Source organism: Onychostruthus taczanowskii, unplaced genomic scaffold (genome assembly GCF_017590055.1).
Source record: "Onychostruthus taczanowskii isolate IOZ18803 unplaced genomic scaffold, ASM1759005v1 scaffold3, whole genome shotgun sequence".
NCBI classification, from domain to species: domain Eukaryota; kingdom Metazoa; phylum Chordata; class Aves; order Passeriformes; family Passeridae; genus Onychostruthus; species Onychostruthus taczanowskii.
In genome coordinates, this window is record NW_024500349.1 from 1,601,435 (window position 1) to 1,617,627 (window position 16,193).

At 45.3% G+C, this 16,193-nt stretch overlaps 1 protein-coding gene across 1 annotated transcript; it reads left to right on the plus strand.

The window, feature by feature from the left end:
- The first annotated feature begins 312 nt into the window (after window positions 1-312).
- LOC121338205 (serum paraoxonase/arylesterase 2) lies at window positions 313-14,359 on the plus strand. The gene is made up of 9 exons (XM_041408936.1): window positions 313-430; window positions 3,821-3,891; window positions 8,408-8,463; window positions 9,014-9,179; window positions 10,266-10,392; window positions 11,207-11,407; window positions 12,039-12,120; window positions 12,629-12,757; window positions 13,681-14,359. Exons 1-9 carry the CDS (start codon window positions 357-359, stop codon window positions 13,837-13,839), a joined length of 1,065 nt encoding a protein of 354 aa, XP_041264870.1. The 5' UTR covers window positions 313-356; the 3' UTR covers window positions 13,840-14,359.
- Window positions 14,360-16,193: the final 1,834 nt, after the last annotated feature.

The following is a 16,193-nucleotide window of genomic DNA, read 5'->3' on the forward strand; positions in this document are numbered from 1 at the left end:
GGATGGCAGTGGAAGCAGCATCATTGGGGGGGAAGCTCTGGTATGAGCGTACACATATCAGCGTGTACATCCCAGCAGAGGTGTACACGGAATACCGGAGCACTCCACACCACGCAGTCTTGGTCTGACACACTCACGTTTGTACAACGCACACATTTTTCATAACGGAGCTGGAAGCTGGTCCAGCCGCCCTTCCCACGGGAGCACGGCACGGAGCCTGCCGGGAGGCGCTGCCTGGCCCGGTGCCGCGGGCGCGGGCACGGCCGGGCGGGGCGAGGGCGAGGGGGCAGCGCCGGGGGCGGGACGGGACGGGACGGGACGGGTCGGGACGGGACGCGGCGGAGCCGGGAGCGGCCATGGGGAAGCTGCTGGCGGTGGCTCTCGTCGGGATAGCGGCGGCCTTGGCGGCGGAGCGGCTGCTGGCCTTCCGGTGGGTGAGCGGGGTCCCGGAGCCGCGGTGCCGGGGCCGGCGGGCGGGACGGGCTGAGGCGGCCCCGGTGCGGGGCTGAGCCGGGCGGGGGCGGCGGGCGCTTCCCTCCGAGCGGGAGGACCCGCAGCTCCCGGGCTCGGGTACAGCTTGGCGAACGCCTGCCCTTGCACCAGCGCGGTGTCAGCCAGAGGGGAAGGGTTCTCCACCATCATCACCATCATTGCCGTCAATACCATCAAGGGAACCGGGTTTGCCCAGAGAAAATATAGGCACTGTGATGTGCTTGTCATCACATTTCGGCATTAACTAACTTCGGGACCATTTATTGCACTGAGTGGATGTGAAATCCTCCCCAGGTTGATGGGAGCAAGGGGGACAAGCAAAGAAGGTGCCCAGGGGCAGTGGGTAGTACCTCTGTTTTTATAGAGCCTGTAACTAACAGGGATGTGCCAAAAGCACTGTCTGTGAATTTACCTCATCTCCTGCCGACTGGCCAAACAGTAACCCCAAACTGTTTGCCAGAAGCTTGGGTTATGTTCTACCAAAGCTGACCTCTGGATAATAGTAGCCCCTATGTACATAAGGTTTCCTCTGCTGGACCCCAGACTTTGGTGATCCTAAGTTGTGACCTCACTTGCTGTGAGCTGAATTACCCAGCCATGTCATGCTCCATATCACACACCTCATGCCATGAGGTATGAATGTGAACACTGGTGTTACAGCAGCTTCTGTCCTGAAAGCTCCTGAATGTGTAACTGGTCCTTTCAGGTCACAGAAGTGATGCTGAATTACTGTACTGGTAGGTGACTAAGTCAATATAATTTTGCTTATGTTCACAAGGACTCCAAATGCCTGATCCAGCTAATTGGTGGATAATTTTATCTAATTATAGAAGGAGAGCTTTACTGCCTGGACCCTGGTACCAAGCATGGATGGTGGCTGTGTTAAATCCACCACAAGTGTTACTGGTGATAGCCACAGTGGTAATGGGACTCTCCTGTCCTGGAGTTGCATAAACTGGGATAGCAGAACTGGAAGATACTCCCAGGCTTTAGTGGGGTGAGCCATTTCAAAGTGCAGTGAAGAGCAGAGGACTCCACCTCTCCTCCAAACTGAATGAACAAATGAAATGTTACGAATCTGGTAAAGGAGAATCTCTGTGAAGAAATAGGATCCCCCTGTCTCTGTTGCTCTCTGTGGGTTTTTCCTGTGTGCTATGTTTTCTGCAAACTGCAATGTACCAGCAGTCTTAAAACAGTTGCCAAGTTTGGAAACACAGAACTTCAGATCACAAAGTACTCTAAAAGTAATTTAACACAGTCTTGAGAGGAGAAACTGTGGGTGGTGTTAGCTCTTGCCAAGGGTCTTTTTTATTCATCCCCTACCCAGAGGGCAAGAATCTAGCAAAGACTTTCTGTAGTTCCTTCTCAATTTGTTAAAAAACTCCAGAATCAAATCCCAGGTGATTCATGATTGGTTAGTCTAGAGATGAGGAAAACTAAAAGAGAGAGAGGTCTTTGAATATGCAACGGGTTCCTTCTGAAGGGAAGGCCTGTGGTCTGTGTCTCATGAAGTAGGGAAGCAGGTGGAGAACTCAAACTGGAGAGAGAAACTGAGGGAAAAGGTGTCATGCACTGGACTTGCACCAAGTAGCAAAACTCCTCTTTTTTTTGAAGTTGCATCCCGCACATATGGCAGGTCTTCCACATTCCAGGCCTTTGTTAGTATGGCCAGTTAGTTATCTAGGCCATCTGCCTGTGTGGCTGAGGCTGTCTGAGCTAGATAAACTGACGCATTTTGGAAAAGCCTCTATATATGCTGCAGGCTTGTGACTGGTGTCCTTTTGAATTACTCTCATTCCAGCCCATGAAGTGTTTCCCTGGGAATGCTGTCGGGATATTATCATCCCTTGCTGGCTGCTGGCTGAGTTCCTGCTGTGCTTTTGGCTCGGGGTGGCTTGCAGCCTGCCTGGGAAAAGCTGGTGAAAACAGGGAAGGGACAAACCCTAAACAGGCAGCAGTGCAACTTTAGGCAGGATCCCCCTGAGCCCCCCTCGAGGGCTGGGTGGGGTTGGCTGTGCCGGGATGCTGGTGGGTAAGGGGCAGCAGGGAGATTTCCCTCCTGTGCTGTTTGTGGGCTGGGAGCCAGCGTGACCTCTGTCACTTCTCCTGTGCTGGGAGAGAGGGCTTGGGAGGGTTTAATTTGGCTCCTTTCCCTTGCAGTCGTCTGCACTTTTTACTGGTTTTCTTCTTTTCTTTTGGCCTTATATTAACAACCTGTGTCAGTGATACAGCACTGAAGCAATTTACAATTCATATTTAATTGATTAAAAAAATGCAGGACTGACATACCATGTAGTGCTCAACTGTATCACATATTTTTCATATCACTGACTGATACTGCTGTTTACTTTATGTTTATGCCTAAAACCATAACATAAACATGGCAAGGTTTTGCTATGGGATCTTTGCATTCAGAATTTCCTGTGATTGCAGCAATAGCCTCAACATATGCATATGATAGTTATGCAAAAGAGTTACTACATTAGCTTAAATGCTTCCTTCTGGGCAGAAAAAAAAAAAAAATTCCAGCACAGTAGAATACATAGAAATGCAACATATTTTCTTGTGTCACTGCAGGCCAGCATGGTCAAACCTCTTGGTTGTTGTGAGGTGGTGCTCATGCAGATTTGCAAACAACTTGGAACGGAGGAAATGGAGAAATATGAACTTGTGTGTGCCTGTCTGTATCTGTTTGTCCGGTGAAGTATGAGCCACAGGTGGAATTTCATGCACATTCATGAATGAAATAAGCACTGATGAAGGGTAGTGCTTGAGGTGAAGAGGAGGGGACAGGGTAATTGCTGAAAACCATACTACCAAGTCCTGCTTGTTGTAAGAAAAAGAGTGCTCCTACCTTGCAACAGAGCTACTGCTACCTTTGAATGTAGACAAAAAATAAAGAATGTGCAACTGCTGGTGGTCTGGTCACCAAAAATCGGCAGTGGGTTGTAGTAGAAGATTGCCCTCTCCTCATGTGAAATGTTGGTCCTAACTGCAGGGTGCTTCTATATTTAGGTGTCTGAAACCTGAAGAAAGTGTGATTATGTTATCAGCTGAGCTGCACTGGGTCAAAGCTTGTTGCTGAAGCTCATGAGCAAAATGAAGTTTCGGAAGTTACTCAGAGTAGAAGAATCACTTAATCCTTGGTCATGTGTAACCATTGCAGCGATTTGGAGCAGTTGCTGTTGTTGGTTCTGGAGTTTGCTTATTCAGTATTTTATGGCTGATTTGTTGCTGCAGTGTGGCAGACAATAAAACTGAAAACTAGGAAAGTTACCTGTTTTCAAACTGGCTGTGTGCTGTTTAACCCTGCTCTTTCCTCTTGCAGGAACAGATTCAATGCTTCACGGGAAGTAGCCCCAGTGAGCCTCCCGAACTGCCGGCTCATTAAAGGGATCGGTACGTGCTTAAAATAACTGAGCGCCTTGCTTTTGTCCAGTCTTCTTTTGTAATGGCTTCTTAAAGCCAGCTTCCAAGCCTGATCCCAAAAACAAAGTGCTAATTTGACTTCGATTTGCTACTTGGACTTGGAGATAGGGAGAAACTGCAGGAAAAATAGTCCTGAAATACTAGCCGTGTATAAGTCGGTCTTTAGTTTCTTTCTTTTTCTTAAAATTGAGTACCTTGCAAACACTTCTCCTTTTCTAAGCCACTTGGGAAATTATTTGGCTTTTAGATGAGGGTGTGCTGGCTCTTCAGGCAGGTACCTGCAGGAGGCTGTCAGCTGGTTACACCTTGGGGATGGAAGAGCTGCACGGGTGGAAGCCTTAGCAGAAGGCCTTAGGCACATGGCGAAGGAGCGGCTGGTAAATGCCAGCCGGGCTGTCCCTCCTCATGCCACATTTTGGGCATGTTTAGGAGGCGGCTGGTGGCGCGGGGCTGGTGGCGGGCGGGAGCTCGGTGCGGTTGTGCAATGCAGCCGTGCGGTTCCAAAGAGCGAGGGGTCATGTTTGTCATCTCACTCTGGTTTGCAGAGAGGTTTAACAGAGTGGCTGAAATGTTGACTTTGTACTTTGGGCCATGTGTTTAGCACACAGAAATATTTATGTCTTGCGGTTTTTTTCTCTCCACTTAGGATAACCAGTTTATAAATTGATAGCTTTGAAATAGATTGCTTTTTTTTTTTTGTCTCCCTCCCAAAAAACCTCAATCAGGCTTGATGGCTGAGGATTTTCCCCTCCTTAGTATTTTTGGAAATGGCTTAAATGATGTTGAAATTTGTTTGGATTTTTCGTGTGTAAAAAGTCATTGGATGAGCTTTTTCAGCCTTGCCTTTGAGCTTGCTGAGTCAGTGAATTGATTTCATAAATCTTGTTTCTTCCTTGTGTCAGGATTCAAACATTTTTATAAAGTCAAATTACTGCTATGAATGTGTATATGCAGAGTTCCTGTGCTTGAAAATATATACAGAAAAGAATGGTATTAAAAATTTTTTCCAGGTCTTCTAGATTAAGCTGTAGTTTACTCGTAATGACTATGAATGATGCTTGTTTGGTGGTGATCAATATAAAATAATTTCTGAGTAATTTTTTAGGCATATCACTATTGCAATCTTTATAAGATTTTTTTGCAATGTGATTGTTCTGTTGAGGAAAGAAGGAAACCTGGAAAAGACAAATAGAGTTGTGTTTCATTTCTGAACAGCATCTTGGTTTTTGTGCCTGACATTTACATGCGGATTAGGTTATTTCTGAGAGCCTGTCTCTGCTTAGAGGCAGTGGATCCATTTACTGAACTCCATCTCTGCTTCTTGCTGGCTCCTCCAATGCTGTCCCTTCACACAGAGAACTGCATCTTGCCTTGTCTTTGCTCTGCAGTTTGCTGCTCATCAGAAAAATTAAAATGCCAAAAAATTAGTTTAGCAGGTCCAGTGCGGCAGAAAGAGAAATAACAAAGGATTGTGCAAACTTAAAAGTTGGCATGTTCACTCAGGCGTCATCTAAAACTCATTTGCTGTGACCAGGAGGCTTATATTAGTGAACAAGGATCCCTAAAGCTTAAATGCTGCCTAGGTAGTACTGTTCAGACAGAAGATTCTGCTGTACTGGGATCTGTAAGGTTGCTTGTGTGGGTGACTTTGTCTTAGGATGTCTTTGTACATGGATGTCTTGGCCTCCTGTGCCTTTTTCCTTTAAAATGCTAGGATAAAGCTGAATAAACAATCTGTCTTTATTTTAATGTTTAAATCAGTCCTTCTGAACTCTTAAATGTGACATAGATCCTAGAGCTGGATCAGCTAGTTCTGAGCAAAATAATCTTAATCTATCCATTCTGTACATAGAAGAACAGACCTCTGGTAGAGTCTATGAAATATAAGTGGTGGATCTATAGTAAGTAAAGCAAAAACAGAGTAAATGGAAGACTTCTCTAGTGGACCTTTTTCTTTCTGCACGGTTGCATCTTTTCTGTATCTTTCTAAAGACTTTAATCTATTCTGCTATTCAAATATTGTGCAATATAAGCACAAATACAAATGTTGAACAAACAAAAATTGCAGCTTGTCCTAAGCCTCATTTTCAAGTATGTAGGAAAGGCTGTATTTGTAGAATAAACACTAGCTTCTGATTTTACTCATGCCTTGTCATGTTACTGGTTTATAATAAACTAACTATATCTCCTGTACTAATTCCTAAAGTTCAAAAAGCTACTATAGAAGTTGCTAGAAATACTTGCATCTTGGAACAATTAGTGGGATATGGGCAAAACAGTGTCACACTTTTGGACATGAAACCCAGATGGGTTTTTTATTAGATACACCTGCAGAATATATCATACTAAGATAAAATAAAGCACAACAAAAAGCCAACATTTCTAGAGCAGGCAGCTGTTTTTCACACTACCTTTTAATTTCTCTTAAATACCACCTCTCTTCAAATAATCCCATGGACAAGCTGGGCTCGGTGATACAATTAAACAACATCATGGATCAGCAGGGCTGTGCTGAGTCAGCGTTCCGCTGCTCTCCTGGCGCCACTGCCTTCCACTCATTCCAGGACATGGCCATGGAGCGCCCGAAATGTGCTTTGCTGGGCACTTTCCCTTGAAGCAGTTGGGTGCAGGGCTCTCAGTGTGCTCCTTCCACCAGAAACTTGGAGGTTTTAATTATCTGTTCCCAATTAGCCTGCTCATCTTTCTGCTTGGCAGCCTCACTGATTCAGTAGCGATAAATGATTGTATATGTTTATTCACTCACCAGTGTGTGCTGCCAGTAAATCTGTCTGTCCAGCTCATGTCACCATGGCAATTGAGCCTCTCAGCATTTATTTATGCTATTAGCCTTGCAGCAATCCTGGGAAATGGAGAATTACCACTAACCCCATTTTATAAATTAACCCAGGCTTGGAGAGACTGGGGCAATGGAAAGGAGTTTGTGGCTCAAACCAGAGTGTAAGCTGAGCTGAGGGGAAAAAAAAAGAGCCCAAATTCAAAACTGTAATTGGTAAATACAGGCTCTAAGTGTTTCTGGACACATCAGCGCAGATGTTGTCTCCTGCCTGAGTTAGTCAAAATTCAGAACCAAAACCCTGGGTGGGATAGCAGCTGACTCCTCCCAAAATGCATCTTCAGACATTTTGCTCTTCAGAAGGCAGGGACAGAAGGCAGCTACAGAAGGCAGCTCTTCAGATGGCTCATTGCCATCATGGGATGGAGCAGGAACTTGCTGAGGCTGAGGAAGAGCTGGCCCTGGCCAGAAGTGAGAAGTTGTGCCACTGCATATTCCCAGAGCTGAGCTAGGGAGGAACTTTCTGGATGGGTGAATTTGGGGTTCTGGTTCCTCTCTATAGAGGCTGTCAGTGATCCCAGGATCAATTACAGCCCAGGCAAACCAGTGCTTGGATAAACAGGAGTTGCTTAAAAGCAAACAGTAAACCCAGCTCAAATTTGCAGGTGATCCCTTGGGAAGAGGTGTTGATGTGCAATGGATTGTGTGACCATGCAGGCTCACGTGTGTGGTTATGCCAAAGCAGGAGGGGGTGTGGAGACATGGGACAAGCTGGGTGGAAAAGCCTTGTGTTGATGGCTCTGATAAAGAAAACCTGCCAAAGAATCTTCTTTAAGCAAGTGCTCCTGAGTGGTTTTCCTCATCATCTGGAAAGTGACTTGTGAGGAATGCTGTTTTTGCTGGTGATTTGTAGAGGGGAGACTTCTCAGGGGAGGGGTGGAAACGTGGGATGGCAAATGGCCTTCAGCATTGGACTAAAAGCTCTTCGGAGAGTGCTTTATGAAAGCCTAAAATTACTCAAGTGTTCTTACTAAAGGGTTTTTATTTTATCTTCCTTTCTTAGCAGGGAAAAATATTACAGGAGCTACAAGAACTGGCAATATTGGAAGTGATTACCTGTAGTTGAAAGTGAGGTCTAACTATGAAATCTCTTAGCTGTTATAGATATAGTAGGTTCTCTGTCACTTGAGAATTTAACTAAATATTTGGCAATCCATTTTTGTGAAGTGTCCAAGTTCAATCAGGAGAATTAGTGAGCGCAATTCCCACAGCTGCCTTATGCAAGCCTGAGGCCTGAGTCACAGGTATGGTCCTGCCCTGGAAATCTCCATACCCACACTAATTGCTTGCTGCAGAACACATCCTCAGGAGCTGGTGATTCATCCCACACCTGGTGATTCATCTCACAACATCTGGGGCACAAGGATCTGGGTAGGAGACTGCCTGGACATTGCAGGGGTACCCCTTGACCCCCAAAAGAGGTGAACCCCAGTGCTATTTCCTTACCTGATGCGCTGTCTTCTGCTACCACTTCTTATGCAGTGGCCAAACTTTTGCACCAAACTTCATCGTGTGTGGGGTCATACCAGAAAGGGTCATTCATGAGAGCTGGAACTGTACTTAAAAAGAGATTTTTTTCAATGGGAAATGCTTAATGTCATCTGAAAACTCCTGCTTATCTCTGTTTTGCAGAAACTGGTTCAGAAGACATCGATATACTTCCCAATGGACTGGCTTTCATCAGCTCTGTAAGTTCCCATGCCACCTCCCCATGCTGGGGTTTGCCTGTTTCCTTATCTGCAGAAGCCACAGGTGAAAACAGCAGGAGGGGCTCTTTTCCACAAGGCTGACTGGCTCCCAAAGAACAGCCCAGTCTTAGGCTGGCTTAGCTGTCATTCCCCTCAGCAAGCATGCTTCTTGTCACAGAAGTGGTGTTGGTGGCTCTGACACAGGTATCCTACCACACTGACTTACCTGGCCACATAACCTTGGCTTTCTGTCATGCTACTTCATTGAAATGTTGAAATGTCAATCCTCTGCCATGTTAAGAAGCTGTCTTAATTCCCTAACTTTACGAAAAAACCAAATTTTATGTATCAATTTTGCTGTTCCTGATTTTTTTTTTTTTTAGCCTTTAGGAGATAGGTTTTCAACCTTTTCTTTGCAATTAGGATGGCTGGCCGTGGGACATCCTCATGTGTGCTTGCAAGTTTGATCAAGGCTCTGGCATTTTCAGCCCTGTGATGCTCTTGTTTACCTTTTACCCGGGAATTATTTTCTTATGTTTGGATTTTACAGGGCTTGAAATACCCAGGATTAAAGAGCTTTGCTCCAGATAAGCCAGGTGAAATATTTTTGATGGATTTGAATGAAGACGATCCCAGAGCAGTGGAATTAAGAATCAGCCGAGGCTTTGACCTGGCATCGTTTAACCCTCATGGAATCAGCACCTATATAGACAGAGGTAAAAAGCTTGAGATGGTGGCAAATATTAGCCTAGAGAGCACAATCAGGAATCCCTCTGCAGCCTTGCCCTGCACCCCAATGCTGGTTCTTGCTGGGAGACAGAAAGGTTTAGGGTTTTTACCTTAGTTTTGCCCTTTTCTAAATGTCAGTTGCTAAAGGAAACATACTTGCACATAATTTCAGTCTGTCTGAAACTGAAGGATGCCCTGAATATTAAAAGGAAAGAAAACATGGTAAAAGTTAGGGTTGAAAACCACAGAAAATTGATTTTATATTTACATCTGTCTCATGCTGGGTTCAAGTGTTTTGAGGAGATACATCCTTCACTGACTAGTAGTGCCCAGAATGGAAACTTTTGTGGCAAAACAGTAAATTATCAACTCTCGTACATTACCAAAACCTCTGTAACTCTTTGTCCAAGCTAGGTTCTCTTCTCCAAGATATGTTCTCCTATGCCAGGCTCTGACTACCAATAAAGTATCTTTTTCCCTGTCCTTTCATTGGGGGTTTTAGCAGGGCAAGTAGAATTCTGCAAATATGAAGAAAACAATTGCTGCAGCTTGACCTGCATCCCCAACAGTCACCCTTTAAGGGACGGTGTTGGAAAAAGGGTGGTGGCTAATATAGGGTCCTGCCAGAAGGGCTGGGCAGATGGGCTGCAGCCTTGCATAGAATGCAGGAGAAGGATGCTACTTCCACTCTCCCAGGGGAGACAAACCCAAGAGCCCAAACTGCCTTGGCCACAAACCCTTCTTCCAGCTCACTGGGGCTGTTTCACCGATTGCAAAGCCCAGTGGCTTGGGTATAACGACGAGGTGGTAGTTTCCTCCTTCCTTGGAAGAAATAGCAAAGATCCAGTTAGCACAGCAGCTCCCTGTAGAGCCAGCCTGGGAGAAAAGCAGCTGGAGATCCGGATGCGGTTGCAGAGGCGTCTTGCAGAATGTGGGTACTCGTCCCTGTGCCTGTGCAGAGCCACGAGACAAATGCACCAAACTCAGCACGTGCTCTGTGCTGCCTCAGGGCTGGGGTGCTCAGCCACACAGACTGCTGCACAGAATTCAGCTGTTTCCATTTCTTTTTCAAGACGACACCGTGTACCTCTTCGTCGTGAACCATCCCCACCAGAAGAGCACTGTGGAATTGTTTAAATTTGTAGAAGATGACAATTCTCTTGTACACCTGAAAACCATTCGACATGACCTTCTGACGAGGTATGGGACTCAAATACAGTCTTCCTCCAGATCAGGCTGCATTGGTGAAATCCAATGTAGGATGATTTTTGGGTTTAGGCTATTATTAATAGGAGATATTTCCTCTTTAACCAGCATCCCTGTTTCTCTTACTGATTACCTCTTATCTGTGTAATCAAAAGCAGTGTTTCCCCAATCTCTCCTCTAAATTAGATTTTTAATAGTTGTATCACTAAATTAGTCTGAAGTGTTGCTGTGATTGATGCCAGTGATTAGCTTGGCATCCATTTCTCCTTTGATCATGCAACCCACGCTCAGGTCATTGCAGATATGAGTCCCCAGATATTTTATCATCTGGATTTCCTACACTGTAAAAACAAACATACATTTAGCTTTTTCTGTTTTTCTTATTTTTAATACAAAAATTTTTTGGTCTGTTCTACTGCAATATGATTGTAAAATAAACAGCCAGATTGATTAAGTTGTCACAACACCTCCTTGTCCTCTGATTTCTACTTGAATGTAATGAAAAAGAAAATAATACTAATAATAAAAAAATTATTTCCATGTACTTACAGACATGTAGCCAGATCTCTATCTGATTCCCTATGGCCCTATTCAGGTCTCAGCATTGCACTGTCCTGACTCATAGAAAATAGAAGTAAAAAGGATCTAAATAATTTGGTGACTACTTGAAGTACATCTATAATTGTAGCCTCTTTATGGGTATTGATGACCATGCCCTGACTGTATTCTGGGCAGTCTTAAAATGCTCCTTCATACCTCTAATTTAATTTTTTTTTTTAATTTCTATATCTCTTTATTTCTTTTTTAGTGTGAATGATATAGTAGCCATGGGACCAGACAGCTTTTATGCTACCAATGACCACTACTTCTCTGACTTCCTCTTGATGTTCTTAGAAATGTTCTTGGGTTTAACCTGGTCAAATGTTGTTTACTACAGTCCAAAAGAAGTTAAAGAAGTAGCATCTGGGTTTTATTCAGCCAATGGAATTAACATTTCACCTGATAGAAAGTAAGTTTCTCCTTACATTAGATTTTGTTTGATCACACAGAAGTATCTGGAGATCCTAATTTGTACACCTGGTCCCTCTGTGGTCAGGTGTCTGAACTGGCTCATGTAAGGCAAGGTGCTGCCTGTGCAGCACAAGTGATGCAGAGTGTTTGTGGCACAGAAGTTTTGGGTCCCTGTGTTTAGCAGCAGTGTTTGCTGCATTGTGTGGTACTTTATAGGCAATAAGGTCAATAGTTGCTGCATTTTAACCAGCTGATACAGGAGTTTGTGTTTCTTGCTTGCAAGGATTAATGGGGCAGGGTTTCTGCAAGCAGGGAGTGCTCTATAGTCCTACAGTACTATATGACTGAATCAACCATTCCTGTGGTGTGGACAGGTGATGAAAAAAAAATAAAATCATAATTGTGATTTTCTGGTTCCAAGGCTTATTTCAGTGTCATAATGGAAAAACTGGCACAATGTGAAGCTACACTGGCACCTCAGTGTAGCTGAGGTGCTCAGCAGGTTGGCTTCTGTGCCCTGTGGCTGGCTTGCAATGTCTGTTTGTGTGTGGGCTTCCACAGGAGGAAATGTCTAGTTATGGTGTCTGCTTACTCATATATATTAAGAAGTGCTTTTCTTTCTTTTGAAGGTACATCTATATTGCAGATGTACTGGATCACAATGTGTATGTCATGGAAAAGCATGCTAACTGGAGTTTAACCCATGTGAAGGTAAGGTGCTGCTGTTCAATAAAAAAGGCAGATGTGGATTTTGGACGGAATAGTTTCAATGAATGCTTGAGATTTCAGCATGAACATCTGTAAAGTTCTGACCTGGGTGGCTTCTACTGTGGGTTTGCAGAGGTGTCTGCACACCCTGTTACAGAGCTTCAGATGTTCCACCCTCCCACCAACAACCAGGGAGGAATCCTTGGGTATGCTGTTGAGCTGTAGTGGAAGTCTGCCTCAGGCAGTGGGGATCAGAGCACTGAAAGCATCCACAGAGGTGTAGGTGTGAATGAGCTGATGGGGAGGAAGCTCAGAGCAGCAAACAGGTTTCTCATAGCACAGGGGATGATGCATACCAGGGGAAAAGACACACAGAAGTTGGGGGAAAAGTATTTCTTAAAAAACCCCCAGTCTAAATTATGTCATATGAGACAAGTCTGTTGGTTATGTTGTGGTTTGCTCCCAGGATTTCTGATAGATTTAATTTTTTGTTTTTTTCTGTGTTGGCTAGACACTGCAGCTGGACACTCTGGTTGACAACTTGTCTATTGACCCTCACACTGGAGACATCTGGGCAGGATGCCATCCCAATGGGATGAAGCTGCTCTACTATGATCCTGAAAATCTTCCTGCATCTGAGGTGCCTTTTGGGAGACATCACTGGTCTCTTGACTATGTCTGTGCCAGAAAGTTGTTTTGTTCAAATTATGCTGGTATAACTTAACTGCATTTCATAGAAAGTGCCTGGCACAAAGTGTCTTTGTTAAAGCAAAGACCAAGCTGGCTTCTGGTCTCAAGTGAGAGCCTGAACAGCATATACTCACTAACAAACACCTATTCAGATCCTTGGGCAACAACTAAATAATTTCCAACCAGTAGCTCAGTCGCTCTGGACTCCTCAGGCTGCTTTCTGTGCAGCTGTGGACATGCACACAAATTCTGTTGAACTGCATTAATTACTGAGCCAGCACCTCTTTGCCAAACTAAAAATAATTGACTGAGTGCAAAGCGTGACCAGAAATGTTTCCACAGGAATGATTAATTTGAGCAAGTGTGGTTCATCTGTAGGTAACACTGTAATTCTTCTTTCTATGAAATCAGTGAGGTACTGGCACTGGGCGATAGCGGCTGCGAGTGCAGCTGGCTGCTGCCCATTGCATTTCAGCCTTGTCTGAAGCTCCCTGTAAGACACTTCTCAAAATTACCATGTTCAACAGCAGTACATTTCTGATACTAGGCAGTTGTTTGCTCTGTCTAGGAAAAATATGAAAATAAGAAGATATTAACTAACTCTTAGTCTGGAAAAAAAATATGAACATTCCTGGTGGTGGGGGTGACTGCTTGACTTCCTTACAATGTTGCACAACAACTTTAAAAAAAACCATAAAAATCGGTGTTCATGGACCGTGCTTCACTAAAGGCTCTCTCACAGCAATCACATGGTTGCAATTATTAGCAGCTGGTCATCCTAATTTGTTTAAGTTACCATGCTGATGTTTCCCCTCTCCCTGGAGCATTTTCACCCATGACCATTTCAACAGCCGTATCCTCCCGCTCTGGCAGGTCCTGCGCATCCAGAACATCCTCTCGGAGGAGCCTGTGGTGACACGAGTCTACTCTGACAATGGCTCTGTGCTGCAGGGAAGCTCAGTGGCATCCATCTACGAGGGAAAACTGCTCATTGGCACAGTCTTCCACAGAGCTCTCTACTGTGATCTATAGCTCGTCACGGGCAAGACCTGCTGCTGTGGAAAGGATTTAATTCCTTGGGAACTCACTTAGTTTCTGCTAGATCTGCTAACAACAAGACTGTTCCAATAAAGGTTAACTACAGTAATGGAAATGTATTTTAGCCTTCCTCTCCAAAGTGAGACTTCTACACAATAGTAAAGGACATGGAATTGAAGGTGAGAAATTAGTTTATCTGTGTAATGGGGAGGACCCCGTGTTGTTAACACAGGGTAACCTTGAAGTTCTTTTTCAAATTGTAAATGACTTAAACTGTCAGACACTGAACTATGTGCTGGCTGGATTTCTGGTTTGTTGTTTGGTTGTTTTTTTCCCCCATGAGAAAACTGATTTTGTAAATGAGAATTGCTGACTACAAGTGTGGTGTGCATTCTTGTCACTGACCCCTTGGCCTTCCCAGAGACTGTGCTAGGGGTTTTTCTTCAAAACCTTCCTGTTGGCTTTTCCTAATGCTTCCAAAATAACTGGAAGGAGAATAAATGTCATTTCAGTCTCATTCATTTCCCCTTCTCCCTTAAAGCCATCTCCCAATGTTACTTCAGTTTCATAAACTTGTTTTAATACGATGAGAAAAGAGTAGGGCATCAATTTGGAGAGGTTTCTGACTGGCTTTTTCAAAGGGAGTTTAGAAAAGCTTTTTTTTTTTTTTCTCTTAAAGAGTGGCAAACATCTCCTGCACACCATCAGCATGAAGTGCATTAGCAGTTCCTATTGTCTGTCACTACAAAGGGAGCACTTCTGGGCACTGTGCAGTGGCTCCCCCAAGCCATGGTCACACAGTTCTGTGTTTAACTTCAGCTGGTGTGGAGCTGACTCCTGCAGCACCGCTGTGCACCAGGCAGCCCCTCACGTTTACCTGGAATCAGTTATTGACATTTTGCACTTCTAAAAGCCCCCCAGGTTTCCTTCAGCTAGTGTTTTTGGGATATGTTAGCAGTCATTTGCAATGAACTGAACTCAGTATCCTTTGAAGCTGGAGCTCATGGAGTGAGCTCTTCTTGCATTAGTGTGTATGCCTTTACCTTCAGAGCAGCTCCTGCTGCACTTTCTGAGTTCCCACCTGTGATCAGCTCTCCAGTTTTGTGAGAGCTGCTGACATTCAGCCGAAGGCTTTGTGTTACATGTGGGATCTCTCCTGCTGGGGTTGCCACTGTGCTGCCTGCACCTGCCTGCACTGGCCCTTTTCAGCATCTTGGCAGCCCCTCCAAATGCTGCCACCAGACAGACATCCCTGAGGGCCACCAGCCCCTCTGCATCCTTCAGCTGATGCAGTAGCTTTTCCTCACTGCAGTTCTTCCACCACTGTGGAGAAAAAAGACAGGCTGCTCCTGAAGTGCAAGCATGGGAGGAGAAAGAGCCAGTCCCTGGTGCTGATTACTAAGCTGGCTTTGCTGTTCCCTCCTGCCTCCAGCACCAGCCACAGCCCCTCTAGTCTGAACAGTACATGGGAAGTCCAGAAAACACAAGTGCTTCTGCCTCTAAGACAGACCAAATAACCTGCTCTGTAGTGGCCCAAACACTGAGATAGGATGTGGAATATGTGCAAACCCTCCTCTGTCTGTGTTCTGCTGTTCTGGCTGAGAAGAGGCAGTAGTGCAGGCTGAGGTTTGGTGAGCAGGGGCCCCAAGCAGTAAATGTGTGTACTGACACCTCTTGGCTCCTGCACCTTTCCTTTCTAAGGAGCCTAATGGCTTTCACCCACTGGTAGGAAAAGAGTAACTGCTCCTTTCCTGAGCAAAAGGGACAGCTCTAATGAGCAGGAAGTCAATGCCAGGGGTTGTGCTGCTGTACAGGAAGGACCGTGTCACCCCACTTCCACTGCACATCTCCATGCATCCCCTCCTGCCCCCACAAAGCCTCTGCTCCACCCCAAGCCCTCGCATTGCCACTGGCTCGCTGGCACAGACACCGTGGTGTAAGGCACGTCCCTGGGCACAAGAGCTGTGTGAGGCTGAAGAACAGCCAGTGGCATGCTGGCCCTTCCAAATGCCAGCAGCTTCCCTCTGCTGCCGCGGCCAGCACTCGTTCGCACCCGCGCACCAACAGTGGCCCTGCCATTTGTGATGCTGTGTACCAACAGCAGCAGCTGCAGGGGTCAGTGGTGGCACGAGGGGCAGACTTGGGTGTCAGTAAATCACACAGGTAATTGATTGGTCTCTGGGGGGTGGCTCTGCATTAGCAGGTCTGTGCACAAACCATGCTTGCAGCTTTTCTCCAAAATGCTCAGTTGATCTGGGGACTTGAGCGCTGCCCAGGCTTCACTGTCTGCCCATGAAGCTTTGGTGACAAGGACTCATCTGTTTGGATCACAGTTCTGCATCTTTTAC

Bases quoted from the DNA above. Each gene is read 5' to 3' on its own strand.
- LOC121338205 (XM_041408936.1), top strand. From the start codon at position 357: ATGGGGAAGCTGCTGGCGGTGGCTCTCGTCGGGATAGCGGCGGCCTTG. The intron at 8,464-9,013 runs GTAAGTTCCCAT...TGGATTTTACAG, and splicing joins GACTGGCTTTCATCAGCTCT to GGCTTGAAATACCCAGGATT. The intron at 11,408-12,038 runs GTAAGTTTCTCC...TTTCTTTTGAAG, and splicing joins AACATTTCACCTGATAGAAA to GTACATCTATATTGCAGATG.